The 17,544-nt window shown below is 43.6% G+C and overlaps 1 protein-coding gene across 1 annotated transcript; it reads left to right on the top strand.

The window, feature by feature from the left end:
• Positions 1–657: 657 nt before the first annotated feature.
• On the top strand, positions 658–10,578 carry LOC307151798 (uncharacterized protein). The gene is made up of 7 exons (XM_079859966.1): positions 658–679; positions 756–825; positions 981–1,165; positions 2,036–2,190; positions 8,278–8,708; positions 8,799–9,004; positions 9,909–10,578. Exons 2-7 carry the CDS (start codon positions 792–794, stop codon positions 10,089–10,091), a joined length of 1,194 nt encoding a protein of 397 aa, XP_079716092.1. The 5' UTR covers positions 658–679; positions 756–791; the 3' UTR covers positions 10,092–10,578.
• The last annotated feature ends 6,966 nt before the right edge of the window (positions 10,579–17,544 follow it).

Here is a 17,544-nt window from a genome sequence, read left to right as displayed (position 1 = left end):
TGTTATGAGCGTGTAAGACATGCTCACGAGCACATTATGTTATTTCACACGCGCAAAAATGAACCTTCAGCTGTACTCGCGCACAAATTCAACAACCGAGAGGTGTACAGGTAGCTGCGAGTGAGCGCCTGGCATACTCTCATAGGTTAACTCTGCTTGTACAGTGGAATCCTGCTCGCGGAATGCTGTTTTGCGCGCGCAGTGGATGCATGAACCACATTTGTGTGGCTATCATGTTTAAGATTTCTTTAAATGAAAACGAAAATAGTTAGTATGGTGTTTTATCACATAAAACACCATACTACATACTACATACATACTACTACTACTACATACTACATACATACAAACATAGGAAAAAAAATACTATGGAAGTCATTGGGACCCAAAAACTGTCTGGTTACTGATAATCTTCTAAATATCTTCCTTTCTGTTCAGCAGAAGAAAGAAATTCATACAGGTTTGAAACAACATGAGGGTGAGTATATGATGACAGAATTTTCATTTTAAAAGTGAACTTCTCCTTTAAGGATGCCTGCTAATCCCCCAAAGGATACTCCCTCTGTTATTTGACAGTTTTATGTAACTTCTCCAAAATATTTAAGGAGGCGCCATAGAGTATAAATTCCCTATGCTGATACCAACAACTGCACTGTTTAGAAGTTCATTCCTCTCACAGGTATTGTTTACTGACATGCTCCATCCATCATTGTTGAAGTTATTCTTGTCTCATTTATTTTTTTGTTGTTTTTAAGGCACTGCAATTTCTTTACAGACTAATAAGAGTGAAGATGTATTGCATAAGAACAAGGCCCGTTGAGAAAAGTGAGTATGAAACTTGTAAGGTTTATGAATTGTTTTTGACCAATAAAGTGCAATACAAATCTCTGTCTTAAAGTATTTACATGCTTAATGTTGTGATATAGGCCTGTGCAAAACCATCATATAGTAAGTAGGCTATTACATTTGTAATTCTACAGAAGTGATGGAAGAAAATCAACTCAGCTTCTTTCAGGAGCTTCTTCCATCGGCTGAGCGTACGGCTTTGCTCTACCATCTCTCCTATCTCTGTTTGGCTAAGTTCCCCAAGTTGGAGAGGGTTCTCAGAGAGTGTGCTCTTGAAACCCAGAATCTCTTTGCCTCCTCTGAGTCTCTTCTGCAGAAGGTAAAGTCAATGTTCTTCTGACTTTTCTCTTATTGAAGTCAAACTAAAGAGTTTTTAAAACTCGCAAAATAAGCTAATATAATCAACAGAAGGAATCGAGGTCGAGGATTTATTTGTAATAAATTTGAATTCAGGTACAAAACAAGAATTTTAAGTAGTAGAATTGAATTGCATTGAAATGAATAGAAATGTCAGAGTAGCTTTTAATAATGCATTTAATAAATGTATATATTTCACTGTAATAACTTAAATTTCAGTTCATGCACAATTGAAGAACATTTAATTTTAAGGTCACACAGGCTTTCATGGTTTTTATAGATTTTTGTACTTTTAGGATAATTTGGAAATAGTACATAATTTCTCTCATTTTCAGTAGGTCCAGTAGTTGCTAGGAGCAGCAGAAATGTCTATTGAATTTAATACGTGTCTGATTAGCTAAATACCTTTATTTTTATTAAACTCTGTTAGACTTTCTGTCTTCTGGTGGAGATAAGGGGAATGTTTGGTGATAAATGTTTGACATGACGGGACACATTGTTGTATTTGATGCAGTTGACAATGATATACAGTGCAATACATTTCTCATTAAATGCTAAAACTCTTTGGTTGTGTTGATAAATTAATTTGAGTTAATATAAATATTTGTTTAAAATTTTGGATGGATTCCCCCAACCACCTGCATATTTTGGCTTCAAATGGCGAAATCACCAAAAGGTGACGACTTTGGGGCACTATTAATTTTGTACCTACAAAAAAAAAAAAACATGGAATTTAATTATTTAATATAATATTATTTATTTAAGTTGGCTCAAAAATCTAAGGGGGCACATGCAAGGACATAACATGTAAAAAATCTTGCTGTCTTTTTAGTGTGTGGACACAAGTAACCAAATGGTTTCCTCAATGTTCCCTCAACTGAAACTCGGTGTTGAAAATAATGAAAACATTCAGACTACGATGTCTTTGGAAAAAGCAAGGGAATGGATCGCAGAAATTGTTAACGGAGTGGAAGTGATGGTAGACAGGTAACATTTCAGGAAATGTTTCCTATTTGGACGGGATTAGTTTTACAAGGGTAGATGGAGTAATGTAATTTTACCACAGGACATATGTAATATTAATGGCCAATTCACACGGGATAAGAAGTCTCAGTAAAACTAGCAGAAGTGGGAGGGGTAACTCAATTTATGCACAGTTGTTACCTTCCTGTTGTCGTGTGTAATATTACGTTGCTTCCTGATATCATGTGTGTAAACACATATAAGTTATATATATAACCTATATATAACAGTTAGGTCCAGTCCAACGATTTATTAATTCAATTAAATAAATTCTGATTGGATTCTGTTGGTAATAGGCTCTTACCTAAATCAAAAATTCAAGCGCTTCCATAATTGGAAAAACTGCGGAAAACGCCTCGGTTACGACTGTAACCTCGGTTCCCTGAAGAGGGAACGAGCGTTGCGTCGAGAATGACGCTATGGGGAACGCTTTGCGTGATGACGTCTTGAAGCACATGTAAAATCAGTCCAATGGTGTAGCGGGACGTCAGAGGCGGGTGACGTCACGTACCAGGAAGCTATAAAAGCCGGCCCGAAACAGAAAACGAAAGCTTCGTAAAAGTCTGAAGTCGAGCTGACAGGCATGAAGGAGATATGGCAAGGCGACGCAACGCTCGTTCCCTCTTCAGGGAACCGAGGTTACAGTCGTAACCGAGGCGTTCCCTTTCAAGGGAACTCCCGTTGCGTCGAGAATGACGCTATGGGGAACGTCTATACCAACGCCTCCATAGCTACGAATGTCTGTCCTGTGTGTAATCTAATAGAGCAGCACTAGGATGACAAAACATGAGACCCTGGAGCAGAGTCTAGATCCAAAGAGAAAAACCTGACGAAAGTGTGCGGTGAGGACCAGCCTGCCGCATCACAGACATCCTGTAGTGAAACTCCTGAAAAAAGGGCCTTAGAGGCCGCCATACTCCTTGTAGAGTACGACCGGACAGCCAAAGGAGAAGGCTGCCCAGCCGCCTCATAAGCAAGTGAGATAGCCTCGACCACCCACTTGCTCATTCTTTGCTTAGACACCGGCCCTCCCTTGTTAGGGGAGCCAAAGCAAACAAACAACTGATCACTTCTGCGCCACAGGGCAGCTCTGTGGACGTAGGCGTCTAACGCCCGAACTGGGCAAAGCAAATTATTAGCCTCCTGGTCCGCATTCTGGAAGGGAGGAGGACAGAAGGCCTGCAGAATAATAGGTCTGGCCACATTAGTGGGGACCTTGGGGACATAACCCGGTCTGGGATGGAGAAAAGCTTTCACCATACCCGGAGCAAACTCTAAGCAGGACGGAGCAACCGACAATGCTTGAATATCCCCAATTCTCTTAAGAGAAGAAATGGCAAGAAGGAAAATAGCTTTCAAAGTCAGAAACTTTTCCGAAACCTCCTCAATGGGCTCAAAGGGGGCCAGGGACAGGCCTTGTAGAGCAATGGACAAGTCCCATGGCGGCACCCTAGAGCGGACTGCAGGCCTCAGCCTCCAAGTGCCACGAAGGAAACGAGATACCAGAGGGTCCTTCCCCACAGACATTCCACCCAAAGGAATGTGGTAAGCACCTATGGCCGCCACATAGACCTTTAAAGTGGACGGGGTCAGACCTGCAGTGAACCGGTCCTGCAGGAACTCCAGCACTGTACCAATTGGGCAGTGGACTGGGTCCAACCGACGGTCACTACACCAAGAAGTGAATACTCTCCACTTCAGGGCATAAAGTTTCCTCGTGGAGGGAGCTCTTGACTGTAGAATGGTCTCAACAACCTCAGTTGAGAGACCTGACTCTATGAGCTGGGCCCCCTCAGAGGCCAAGCCCACAGGTTCCACAGTTCTGGGCGGGGGTGAAATATTGAGCCCCCTGCCTGGGACAGAAGGTCTCTCCTGACGGGTAACTCCAGAGGATGCCCGTCGAGGAGGGAGACCAGATCGGGAAACCATACTCTGCCCGGCCAACGCGGGGCTATAAGAAGCAGGCAAACCCGGTCCCTGCGAACTCTCTCCAGAACTCCCGGGAGCAGAGCAACTGGGGGAAAGGCGTACAGACGTAGCCTCGGCCACGTCTGAACCATAGCATCCAGTCCCAGAGGAGCTGGATGCGTGAGGGAGAACCAAAGTGGACAGTGAGACGTCTCTCGAGACGCAAACAAATCCACTTGTGCTTGGCCGTACTCCCTCCATATCAGCTCCACCACCTCGGGGTGGAGCCTCCATTCCCCGGGCCTCGGCCCCTGCCTCGACAGAGTGTCTGCTCCTATATTCTGGACCCCGGGAATGTAGGCTGCCCTGAGCGACAGCAACTTCCCCTGGGACCACAAGAGGATATGGCGTGCCAGATTGGATAATGGGCGCGAGCGCAAACCCCCTTGGTGGTTGATATAGGCGACTACCGACGTGTTGTCTGTATGCACTAACACATGGTGTCCCCTGAGATCTGTGATAAAGCTCCTCAGAGCCCGGAAGACAGCTAACATCTCTAGGCGATTGATATGCCATGAACGATGATGGTCTTCCCACAGACCTTGAGACGAGCGACCCTCCAGGATCGCTCCCCAACCCGTGAGGGAAGCATCCGTCGTTAGCAGTTTGCGACGACAAGGAGCTCCCAGCACTGGGCCCTGGGACAGGAACCAAGGTTTCTTCCACATAACCAAGGCACGTAGGCATCGCCGCGTGACCTTGATTGTGCGAAATGGGTTGCCCCTCGGGGAAAACCCCCTGGTCCTGAGCCACCACTGCAGGGGCCTCATGTGCAGCAGTCCAAAAGGTATCACGTTGGAAGCTGCTGCCATGAGACCCAACAGTCTCTGGAACTGTTTGACAGTGAGTAGCTGGCCTAGCTTTACACTTTTCACAGCTGCGAGGATGGACTCTATACGTGGCGGTGACAGGCGCGCCTGCATCGACACTGAGTCCCAAACCACGCCTAAAAAAGTGGTCCTCTGGAGTGGAGAAATCACACTCTTCTTGGCGTTCAGCCGTAACCCCAGCTCTTTCATGTGGGCGAGAACAACATCTCGATGTTGAACCGCCAACTGATGCGACTGAGCTAAAATCAACCAATCGTCGATGTAGTTCATTATGCGAATACCCTGGAGGCGCAGCGGCGCCAGAGCTGCATCCATGCATTTGGTGAAAGTGCGGGGTGATAAAGCTAGGCCGAATGGAAGAACACGATATTGGTATGCTTTGCCCCCGAAAGCAAACCTCAGGAACTTCCAATGACACGGACGGATGGAAATATGGAAATATGCGTCCTTGAGATCTATCGTGACAAACCAGTCCTCGGACCTGATCTGGGGCACGATCTGTCTCAATGTTAACATTTTGAACTTGAGCTGCATGACTGAATCGTTCAGAACTCGAAGATCTAAAATGGGACGCAATCCCCCGTCCTTTTTTGGAACAATGAAGTACCGGCTGTAAAACCCGGTTTCCCTGTCGGAGGGAGGTACATATTCTATGGCCCCTTTCTCTAACAGAGTGTTCACTTCCTGTTCCATGACCAGAACCTGCTCGGGGCCCACCACTGTGGGCAGGACCCCCATAAACCGAGGTGGGCGTTTTTTGAATTGTATCTGATACCCTTTTTCCACGGTCTGCAGGACCCAACGAGAAACATTTGACAGTAGCTTCCACGCTGTCAAAGATTCTACTAGAGGTACCAGCCTCTCGAGACTGGTTTCTGGATTTTGTTGTTGTTGAGCAGTCAATTCGACGCCCTGTAACGGCGCACCGGCAGGGAGCGACCGAACAGACTGCTCTAACACCCTCCTCGGAGGGGGCGGGCATCCCGAGGCCACTACGTTTCCGGGTGGTCCTTGAGATATGTGCTCGCCGGAGACCGCTGCGCCCTGTAACACCGATGGCGGCAGGGTTGGCAGAACGGTCCCCTGAGGGTACCGAAGAGAGACGGGCACCGCAAAAAGAGGTGTTAACCGCTCTGCTTCGGGGGGGACTACCCTCATTAATCCTGAGCCCTCGGACGTCAGGATTTCTTCCCAGCAGCCTTCTTGGCGGTAATAACGGTCCGCAGATCCGTTCTACCCCTCGAAGACTGCTGGGTTTGAGCGCGCCCTCCGTGTCCCCGATATTTTTGTGGGGGAGCACGGGAGGACACGCTCTGCTTCTGAGTGGCACGATGCTCAGCACCCTTTTTAGAGGAGTGAGGCTGCTCCCGCTCAGCAGCCTCATAGAAAGAACGGCGGGGAAGAAGCTTTTGAAGAGCAGATGCTTGTTTAGCGGCTTCTTGTGATTTTGCAACCGCAATATTTACTGCATCCCCAAATAACCCGGCAGTGGAAACCGGAGCGTCTAACAGAACATGCTTTTCTTTGTCCTTAATATCGCTCAGGTTGAGCCACAGATGCCTCTCAGTGGCCACCAGGGCTGCCATAGACCGCCCGATAGATTTAGCGGTCTCCTTGGTGGCTCTGAGAGAAACATCCGTGGCTCTGCGCAGTTCAGCCACAGTGTCGGGACCGATTCCCCCGCCCTCCTCTAAATCCCCCAATAACGGCAGAAGCCTGATAGGCTTGTAAAATGGACATCGTATGCAGACACGCTGCAGCTTGACCAGCGGCTGCATACGACTTATTAATCAGGGTAGATGTCAACTTTACTGGCTTTGAGGGAAGTGTAGGAGCCTTCAGGGAAGATGCCGTTGCTGGAGAGAGATAGCCCGCGAGCGTCTCTTCCACCTTCGGCATCTCCCCATAACCATGCTCTTTATATTGTGAAATGGTGGAATATAGAGAGGTGTGTGGTGTGTAAACTCTGTGAGAGACTGGTCTCCCCCACGATCTCGACACCTCGGTGTGGAGATCGGGGAAAAACGGCAGGCTCCTACGCTGGGGCTGAGCACGAGATGGCAGGAAGCGTTCGTCGAGTTTGCTTTTTGAACGAACGTCCTGCCTATCCTCTGGCCACTCAATAGACAATCTGTCAACTGCTCTCGTGATCACATCGAGCAGTTCTTCAAAAGCATGAGACTGAGGTGGCGAATCCTCAGACTCAGCATCAATACTTACAACATCCAACTCCTCAGAGCTGGATAGTTGCAGTACTGGTGCCTCTATCGGGGGGGGAAGTAACCGCAACGCGTGCTTCCACACCCTGATGAGAGGCACTGGATCTATCAGAAGGAGGCTGAGATAAGGCAGAGCCCGTCTCAACATCCACTGATAGATCCATCTGCGAACCCCAGGTCTGAGATCGACGCCGTGCCTCGGCAGCAGCGGGACCAAAGCCCTGGGGAACGTGGTCGGGATTGAACCGAGCCAAGCGGGATCGGAGCGTACGCAATGGAAGCGCACAGCAATGCTCACAGTCACCACCCTCGAGTGCTGACTGGGCATGCTCCTCTCCCAAACAAACAACACAAAGAGTGTGTGTGTCACCTCCCGTTAAATAACGCGGGCAGGGATGGACACACACTCTAAACTGCTGCTTGCTCGCCATACTGAATATAATATATATATATACAGACAACACCAAATAAGACAGACAGATTTCAACACAGAGCGCTACTGAAGACTCAGAAAGCTTTCGTTTTCTGTTTCGGGCCGGCTTTTATAGCTTCCTGGTACGTGACGTCACCCGCCTCTGACGTCCCGCTACACCATTGGACTGATTTTACATGTGCTTCAAGACGTCATCACGCAAAGCGTTCCCCATAGCGTCATTCTCGACGCAACGGGAGTTCCCTTGAAAGGGAACTACTTTTAAACAGGAAATCACAGAATATTTAGGTACATATTTACAGCTAGTCTATTCACACAGGATAAGTATTACCCGAGGTCATTTTTCTGGACATTTACATAAGGTAAAAGTCGCCGTAATCTTTACTGACATTGTCCGTAATGATTGCTGAGATGTTACATTCGGACGGGACTAAAATCACTGTGAAGCTCTGGCAATAATCACTTTACCCCACCTCTTCATCTTAAACTAATCCCGACTAATAGAGCTTAAGTGTTACTTGTCAAAAGCATTATAAAATATGAAGTTTACAAAGTTTACTGTGATTGAACTGATGGTTTATCTGAAATCTGTCATTATCAGATATGAGAAACACAACCGCAGTGTGGCTTCCTGCACCAGTGATGTGATTCTTGAAAAGTCTGAGGCTGAAAATTTTTTTGCACAAACTACAAAGGAGATAGAGGCTCTAGAGAAGGTGGTGAGAGATCTTCAGATGGAACTGAGGAAAACCTTAGAGGAAATCGGACAAATTGAGTCAAAGATAAACCAGTGTCAGGCCAGATTTGCTAGTAGAAGAATGTTTGGTTTGAGTTTCCTGGCTGCCGTTGTGCCATTTGTTGGACACGTTCTTAAGTCCATTTTTGAAGCTAAACCTGCACAAAACCAGGCTCTTGCTAATGAAAAAGCTCAACTCGTTGCTCAGAGGTCAAACCTGAAAAGCCAGGAGTACAATATCCAAGTCAGGCTGACTGATGTTCAGCTGACGTTGGCAAACAAGAAGATGGAAAAGGGTGAGATTCTTTCAAGATCTCTGTGTGCCAATGTCAAAAACCTCAGAGTGATCTTTCATAATCAATGTCTGCTTCATATTGTTTTTCAAGGTTCAATACCCGAAACTGTCCATCTGAGCGATGTCCAAAAGTACCTTTATCAAATCCAACAAACTCTGCTTAAGCAAAATATGTTCTGGAAATCAGTGCTAGTATATCTGGAATCTCTCAAAAGCGAGACCTTTTCTGATGAACACTTCATTGAGGAGAATGAACTGAAGGAGATTGTTCTGATGCATATTGATTTAGCAAAAGAGGTAACTTACACTGAGTAAACATTCAGTTGCAGATTATAGCCGCTTTCCGACCGGAGGAACCTTTTCACAGTTCCTAGAACTATTGGCTAAAGTACCCGGATGTCGGCGTGTTCGCACCGCAGGAACTAGGAACGATTTTAGTTCTAGGAACTCCATTTGTAGGAACTAATTTAGGTCGTACTTCAGAGTAGGGTCTAAATCAGGACTATAGGAACTATCCGTGACGTTACTGCACGCTGATTGACCGAACCGACCGAACTCACGCGGAACACCAGCACCTGCCATTTTTAAAACAGCTATAATGTAAACACACAGATTATAGCCTATATATTTACTCCAGAAACTAACTATACAAACATGGAAAACAGTGATAGATGGGCCTATAAACCTTTATGCTGAAGAGAAAATCCAACGCAGCTGAGGGGATCATGCAAGCCAAACATGATTATGTTTATCTGCCCAGCTAGCAACACTGGACATCAACCACACGGCATAGGCTAATAACCTTTTTTTTATATACTGTCTACTTTCTATAACAGTTCTATCTAATAACATATTAAACAGTACTGTTAGACAGATCGCTAACTCATAAACAGAGAATGCGAGCATTGTTTGCTCTGGCGTTCTCAGCGCCGCCAAAATAAAGGTCCGCCACGCTGTCAAAATAAAAGTCACAGTGTTTGCGTCACTCCCTTACCCCTCCTACCAGTTCCTATGGCCACTTGGTCAGTGCGAACGCAAACAGCGAAACCGAGTTTGGGGGAGAGTAGTTCCTAGAACTGTTTAGAAGTGGACAGTTCCTAGAACTAACTTCCTAGAACTACTTGGTCGGAAAGCGGCTTATGACAGTTAATTTCATTGCATTTTCTATGTTGTGATTCATTTTGTATCTCAAATCTTTCAGAATTGGAAGGCCTTTGGTGAATCCTGTCTGACGGCAAAGATGGCCTTTAGCTTGCAGAATAAGGATGCGTATAAGTTCCTGGAGTTCAGCCCATCTTCACTGTCACCAGAGGAATGGAAAAGGCAGTATGACATTGCATTAGCAGATCTTACCAAAATAGGTACTGCCATCGGTGCACATTAGCCAATGACGGCTGCCATTTCTTTACAGAGTACATTCAACATACACATTTACAGTGTTTTATAAAGCTGAATTCAAATTGTCGCTGGCTAGCGCTGTGGTTGCTAGTGGGCGTTCCCACTAGTTTCCTTGTAAAGTTTATGAATGAAATTCACATATGTCATTCATGTTGTGAACATCTTTTTTTTTTTATTCATTTTCTTTCCACTAAACATTTTGAAAGTGGAAAGATTATATAAATGGAATCAGCAAATGTATAATATAAAAGACAAGCAAACTGAAAACTAATTGTGTAAAAAATATGAGAATACATGTGTTTTTTTAAATAACATCTTTTCTGTAGTTTGATTTATAGAATTGCTCTGGTACTAAATGATGAATTTATGTAAAAATTGTAAAGCCAAAATCATGATGAATATAGTATCATTTTAAATGTTATGTAGTTTGTGTTTGTATTGTATGTAACATGCTTTTTTCAAATAAATGGATTAAAAAAAAACATCTTGGATATTTGTGTGAGGGACTCGACACAGAGGCGAAATAGAATCCAAATGCTGGAAGTTTTATTAATCTCAGCAAACAAATCCAATACACTAGATCAGGGTTCGAATTATGATTTCATCTTTGTGGGGGTCTCTTTAAAAAAAGAAAAAAAAAAGTAGCCTATGAGCAGGTACGGTGTAGCTTACTAATGTAAATAAATAAAAATGTTTAATAAAAAAGCGTTGCTAACACAATTCAATTTAAAGGTGGGGTATATGTAATTCCCTTTTTTGGCAATTTTTTCAAAATAACTTGAAATCCTATTCCTAACCCACTTACAGCCACTGAGTTAGAAGCACTGAAATAAAAATTAAGCAATTTAATCATCTGTGGAACGGGCAGGACTCGAAAAACTCCAGCCAATCATTTCCAAGACCACCTAGAATCATTGGACAGTAAGTGCGTCAATCAAACGGTTGTACCATCCCCCCTCCCCCATCCATGTCCATGTTCTTCGAATGGGTGGGGTCAAAGGAAAGAAGGTAGGACCATTTGAGTTGTGTATTTTCAAAATCTGCCGGCCATTTTGCAAATCACATACATGTACCCCACCTTTAAATGGTACATTTGGTTTAATTTGTCTTTACGTTTAATGAAATAGCCATGTTGTTAGTGGTGAGAATTTTCACGTGAATAAATAAATAGATCCGACAATTTAAGTGTAATTTTAAGTGGTCCAGTGGCAGAATTTTTGCCAAGTGTATCAGAGGTTCTGGGTTCTAATCCAAACTCGTATAGGTTTTTTTTAATTTTTTTTATCAAAACCGATTATGTTTATCAGCGGTTGTATATCAGGCAAGAACACATTTGTGTGCATTTTGTTTTGTAATTTCACCGGAACGAATAGAGAGTCTCCACAACGGATTGAAGCGTGCGTCCGAGTGGAGACTGTGCGAGAGCCACAAGAGAACACCGTATCCGCGCCACTGATCGCAGCGGCGACGAGCACTTTGCACTTTATTTAAAAAACAACACATTTCAGCGCTAGATCGCCTCTTATTTAACAAACGAACTAAATTAATGCTCTGCTTGTTAACTGGAGATGTTTTATTTATTTTTATTACATGGCTTGGCTGAATTCTAATGTAGAATGCGGTCTGTTATTTCTTGATAACAGACCGCTGCGAAGTATAACAGACCGTTGCCATGAAAAACAGCGCGTTGCTATGGACGCGGAACGGACTATTTTCTTTGGCGGAAGCAATACATTCCATTTTTAAATCAATAAATGAAGTTTTATGTAACAAAGTTCGGGAGGAGCATGTTCAGGTAATCATCCAATCATCCAATCCCTCCGCTTCGCGTCGGGGTCCTGTTCAGCCTGTCGGGGTTGTTATTCGCTATAACGACCGCCTCTCTATACATTATCCCTTACGTATTGTTATATTAATGCCTCGAGATGTTTCAAAAGTGGTGTGGACAATATAGAACTTAGCAAAAAGTGTTGGGGACATGTCCCACCAGTCACACCCGCAAATTACGCCTATGTTAAAATAACACTTGCCTGATGGGTTATGCTATTGCTACTGCTAGATCAGACGTTGACGTCACTTCTGTGAGTTGAGAAAAGAAGTCCTGGCAGAAAGCGAAGCATAAGGATGTAGTGTGATGATGATCCGAGATCCCGCGAGATCCATGAGTTTGGCATCGTGTACTATCTTTTAAGTCACGCTACAGTAGTCTGAAGGAAAAAGTGCTTTATTTGTAAATTAAAATAATGGTGCTGATGATTTTTAGAGACCCCCACAGGTGTATGATTTTACTGCTTTCATGGGAGCTCATCTTCTCTCTATGGGAGCTCAGCTCCCACTGGCTCCCACGTAATTCGAACCCTGCACTAGATAGAGACCTAGTCGATAAGCCAGAAAGGGTAAACAGAGAAGTCATCAGTCCAACCAGGCAAACAGAGCAAACATGGTAATCCAAAATGCAGTAATCCAATAAGGCAAGCACAATGGTCATAACAAGACGACAATGAACAGGTAATGAAAAGCACTTGGTAAGGCATCGATAGACTGGCAATACTTTTCAAGGTAGCAATGGAAATTGCATGGCTTAAAATACTGGTGTGAGGCAGGAAGTAACCAGCGAAGCCCTTGGTTAAGAGAGGGTAGAATTGTACCCGATCAGAAGGGTCTCAGACTGTGGTCGGAGCCTCCAGAGAGGTAATGGTGAGTTTTTTCCTTCTCCACATAGTAATGAAAACTAGCAATTCATACAAAAATCCATAAATTTTTCATGCATTTTCTTGTGTTCTTTGGCCATGAGATCGCGAGACTGTTCTAGTGCTGCCACCCTGTCCATTGTATCACTCAGCGCTTTCCCCATCTCCGTGCACTCATTCGTCGATTCGCCTGCGCTTTGTGTAATGCAATTCAATTCAATTCAAATGTATTTGTATAGTGCTTTTCACAATACACATTGTTTCAAAGCAGCAAAAAATAAAGTTAGTTAATTATGTATTAATTTAGGGCATAACATCGCTGGCGTTGAGTCATCTCTTCACAGGCGTCGAGTCGTCTCCTCACGGGTGTTTGGGCATCTGAAGTCTCCATGAGAGGCTGGATGCAAACTGGAGCTGACGAACTCTATTTCGTCAACTAGCGTCCCGAGATAACAACAAAAAAGCAGATGGGAAATAATTAGCATAGCTGCTGTTTTGATCCGATTTAACTGTAGTATAAAAGGTAATCATTATGTGAATGCTTGGCTAAAGAGATGCGTCTTTAATCTAGTTTTAAACTGGGACAGCGAGTCTGAGCCTCGAACAATATCAGGAAGGCCATTCCAGAGTTTAGGAGCTAGATGTGAAAACGCTCTCCCTCCTTTAGTGGACTTCTATCCTAGGAATGACCAGAAGCCTTGAATTTAGTGATCTTAAAGAGTGCGATGGATTGTAGGGTGATAGAAGATCCGTTAAATACCCAGGAGCTAAACCATTTAGGGCTTTATAGGTAAATAGTAATACTTTGTAATGCGAAACTTAATAGGTAACCAGTGTAGAGAGAGTCTTCTTTCATCTCTTCTCGATTCTTTCGCATCTCCAAATGCAGGTTTTCAATTTGCGACTTAATGTCTTTAATCACAGCTTCTCTCTCTCTCTCTCTCTCTCTCTCTCTCTCTCTCTCTCTCTCTCAAGATTCAAGATTCAAATAGCTTTATTGGCATGGTGAAAGAAATCTTTACATTGCCAAAGCATTCATAACACTATACAATAAAAATAAATAAATAATAATAAAAAGAAGATAAAAATAGCAGTAAAAATGTCTAATCTTCTAATATTTCTACAGTTGTTAGCTCTATCCTGCTGGAGGCTCTTTGGTCGTGACAGGACCTCACGTACCGTACCTTTCTCTCTCTCTCTCTCTCTCTCTCTCTCTCTCTCTCTCTCTCTCTCTCTCTGTGTGTGTGTGTGTGTGTGTGTTGTTCCATTCTGAGTGCACTCAGTGAAATAGGCGAATCGTCGTCTTGCATGTTCGTCCATTTTTCATTCACTGCTTTCTGTCTTCGTATTATGCTGGATCGTCGATGTGACTTTTTTGCACAAGTTCTGATTCATTTCAAAAGGTCCATAGCTACAATCTTTTTGACAAAAATTATAAAGTTTTACTCGAATGACTGGTGTATTGAGCAATAATCGCTTTTTTATTTGAGGAGCTCCCTTCTCTGCTGTTCACTCCAGGCGGGCGGAAGCGGAAGTCCTTATTTTGTGCTTTTAATAAATGAAATTTCATGTAACAAAGTTTGGGAGGAGCATGTTCAGGTAATCACCCAATCAGCACAAGAAGAAGCCAGTTTAAAGAAAGTCTTCCCTTACCTCCTGTCTCATGACAAATTTCTCAGCATCCCGCCACCACCCCATCACCTTACATTCAGATGGGTCTGCTCATAGATACCCATGATCTATACATTCATGGGGGGAGTACTCTGGGGTCGGACCGAATTCCGAGCTCAGAGCCCTCCCCCCGGAGAGCAAGCCAAATACCACTGCATGAAAAGAGGTGTATCCGGACCAGTATACTCCTGTATACACTGCTGAAATTCGGAAGAATCCAGGAGTATACTGGCCGGATAGCTCAAATTCCATGGGTCTGTATATATCCGTATACATCCGAAATGATACCAAATCGGATGTATGTTGTGGACGTATACTTCCGTGCTACAGCCATTTGTTGCCATGGCAAGTAATCCCTCAAAGGTTTTTTCAAGAGAACATTTTCACACCTTTGTGCACCTTTTGGCCTTCCCCCCTATTGGTCCTTTTCTTTTAAAACCACTCCCATTAGTGATGGGAAGTCCGGTTCTTTTCCGCGAACCGGTTCTTTCGGACAGTTCGTTTCAATGAACCGGTTCAAAAAACCGGTTCACCAGTTCTTTTACGTCATCACGTAATGACGTCAACTCTATCATCCCGGCAGATAACTATACATTCAAATAAAGGCATTTGTAATCATAACTTCAGTTAAATTATAGTACTCATCTTCATAATCATCTTGGATAGGTTTCTTTTACGTTTTGAGAATGAACCCTGTAGTAGTAGGCCTAAGGCGATGCGCAAACTCGGATGTTTTACATGTCTTAAAGTTAATAAACTGGTCTTCATCATTTTTATTTTATTTGTAATTAAATAAACTTACATTTCGCCGAATTCGGCCCCTCATTCAAGTCCTTGGTTCACCCGTGCTCATGTATCAGCACAGCACATAGACGAACACACTCAGTTGGCCAAAAGAAAGTTTGGTTCAGAGACGGTGCTATCACGCATGCGCAGTCTCTCCAGCTCGTCGGTTCTCTGTATCGAACGTGTCCGAAAGAAACAGTTCTCGGTTCTGTACTGGTGATCCGAGAACTGCTGCAACAACCAGTTCTTGACTCGAGAACCGTATGCCTGTGTGTGAGCTGAGAACTACTGAAACCTTACTAGGCTATAGCCTTATTCAGTCGACAAAACTAAAAACTTGATGCATATCTCCAGTATGTTTAATACGTTATGTTTTGATTGACACATTATAAACATTTACTTTGCACCCTATAAAACCTAGGCAAGAGTTTACGTCAAAAATGTATATCAACAATTTCTAGTACTTAGAAATTAAACGATCTGTTCCAGAAAATAATGTTTTATTATAATAATAAATGTTTAGTTTTACAATCCATTCATTGTGTTTCCAATCTTTAAAATAATACAGTGAAAAGGCATGTGATAAACATGTTTCTAACATGTTTTATTTTGTTACACGACGTCCCTCTGAAGAAATTGCACGCATGCTCAGCTCATCAGCTCATCGGTTCTCCGTATCGAACGTGTCCGAAAGAAACGGTTCTCAGTTCTGTACTGGTGATCCGAGAACCGCGTACCTGTATGTTCGGTGGTGCGCGCATGCTCAGTATCAACTGCTCGTGCTCATCACTTCTCTCAGCACAACATGTCTCAGTTCAGTGAACTGTTGGATTTACTGGAGTAACATATGCCTACTCCGGGATATTGGTTTATTTTGAGTCGAAGGGACTGTCAGGACTCAGGCATGTCCGAAAGTGAGTAACTTTAGTAACTTGTTGTGGATCAGTGCTGACGCAAGACGCGAACTGTTTCGAACGATTCAGTCCGATTTAGTGTACTGGTTCGACCAGTTCACTAAAAAGAACCGGTTCAAAAGAACGATTCGTTCACGAACCGGACATCACTAACTCCCATTACCCAGACCACTATTGGAGGACAGGACACATTGAAAACCCACGAAAGTGATTTGATTGGTTACTTTTAGAACATAGCCCACCCTAGGCCTTATCGCACAGTGATTTGATTGGTTATAGGCCAGCTATGCAGATATTGCTCAGTATACACTAAACCCCCCAATTTTAATACATTCATATATAATTTTAAAAACACACACAAAGAACAATGAGAAAGTCTGACATTTTTATTAAGTCAAGTCAAGTCAAGTCATCTTCATTTATATAGCGCTTTTAACAATGTAGATTGTCTCAAAGCAGCTTTACAGAGATAAGCGTATAATTTAAGGCAACAGAGATTGTTTCGGCTGTACAGCAGAGTTAAGTTATTTCCATCTAAAGTTAGTTTTAATTGATTTGCTTCCGTCGCAATGATCATTTGTTATTAAATTAGGGGCCGCTAAGACGACACCATTCTCTCTACACAGACTTTAAATGCGAACCTGTGAGAAACACTGATGGCGTTCACATGCGCATTTAGAATGGGTTCTATAGTTATGTGCATTTGAATATACGCAGGTTTGGAATTCCCTACAAGCCAAGCCTAAACAGAATACTTGTCTTTCCTTATAAATTTTGATAAGGAATTTTATTTTATTTGTTGCTTTGGGGTAGGACCGCGAGACGAATTTTCCCGACAACGCCTTATCTGTAGAGTGGTAGTGGGATCCTCCATAGGGAGAGACTAGTTGGCACTTCAGCACTGCGTTGTCATCGGTCCAGGCGAAGGTCCTTCGTCAGATCTGGATACGGCCTGGATCCGGCAGGCTGCAGGAAAACCTCGGGATAAACACAGACACTAAAATTTGCGTAGATGCCATTCTTCTCGTGATGTAACGAGTACATCAGGATTTTTGGGAAGTGTTCCCGGTTCCGGCTGACCTACTATATGCAGCCTAACATTAAATTATAGAAGTCTATAATGTATTATGTGAAAGCTAGGTCAAAGAGATGTGTCTTTAATCTGGCTTTGAACTGACAGAGTGTGTCTGCTTCCCGGACAATGGTAGGAAGACTGTTCCAGAGTTTTGGTGCTAAATAGGAAAAGGATCTACCGCCAGCAGTCAATTTTGATATTCTAGGTATTATCAACTGGCCGGAATTTTGAGATCGCAATAGACGTGACGGACTATAATGCGTTAAGAGCTCGCTCAAGTACTGCGGAGCTAAACCATTCAGT

The sequence above is a fragment of the Squalius cephalus genome (genome assembly GCF_949319135.1).
Source record: "Squalius cephalus genome assembly, chromosome: 23".
Lineage (NCBI taxonomy): Eukaryota > Metazoa > Chordata > Actinopteri > Cypriniformes > Leuciscidae > Squalius > Squalius cephalus.
The sequence above is the reverse complement of the archived record's forward strand: the minus strand, read 5'-3'. Positions and strand labels throughout refer to the sequence as shown.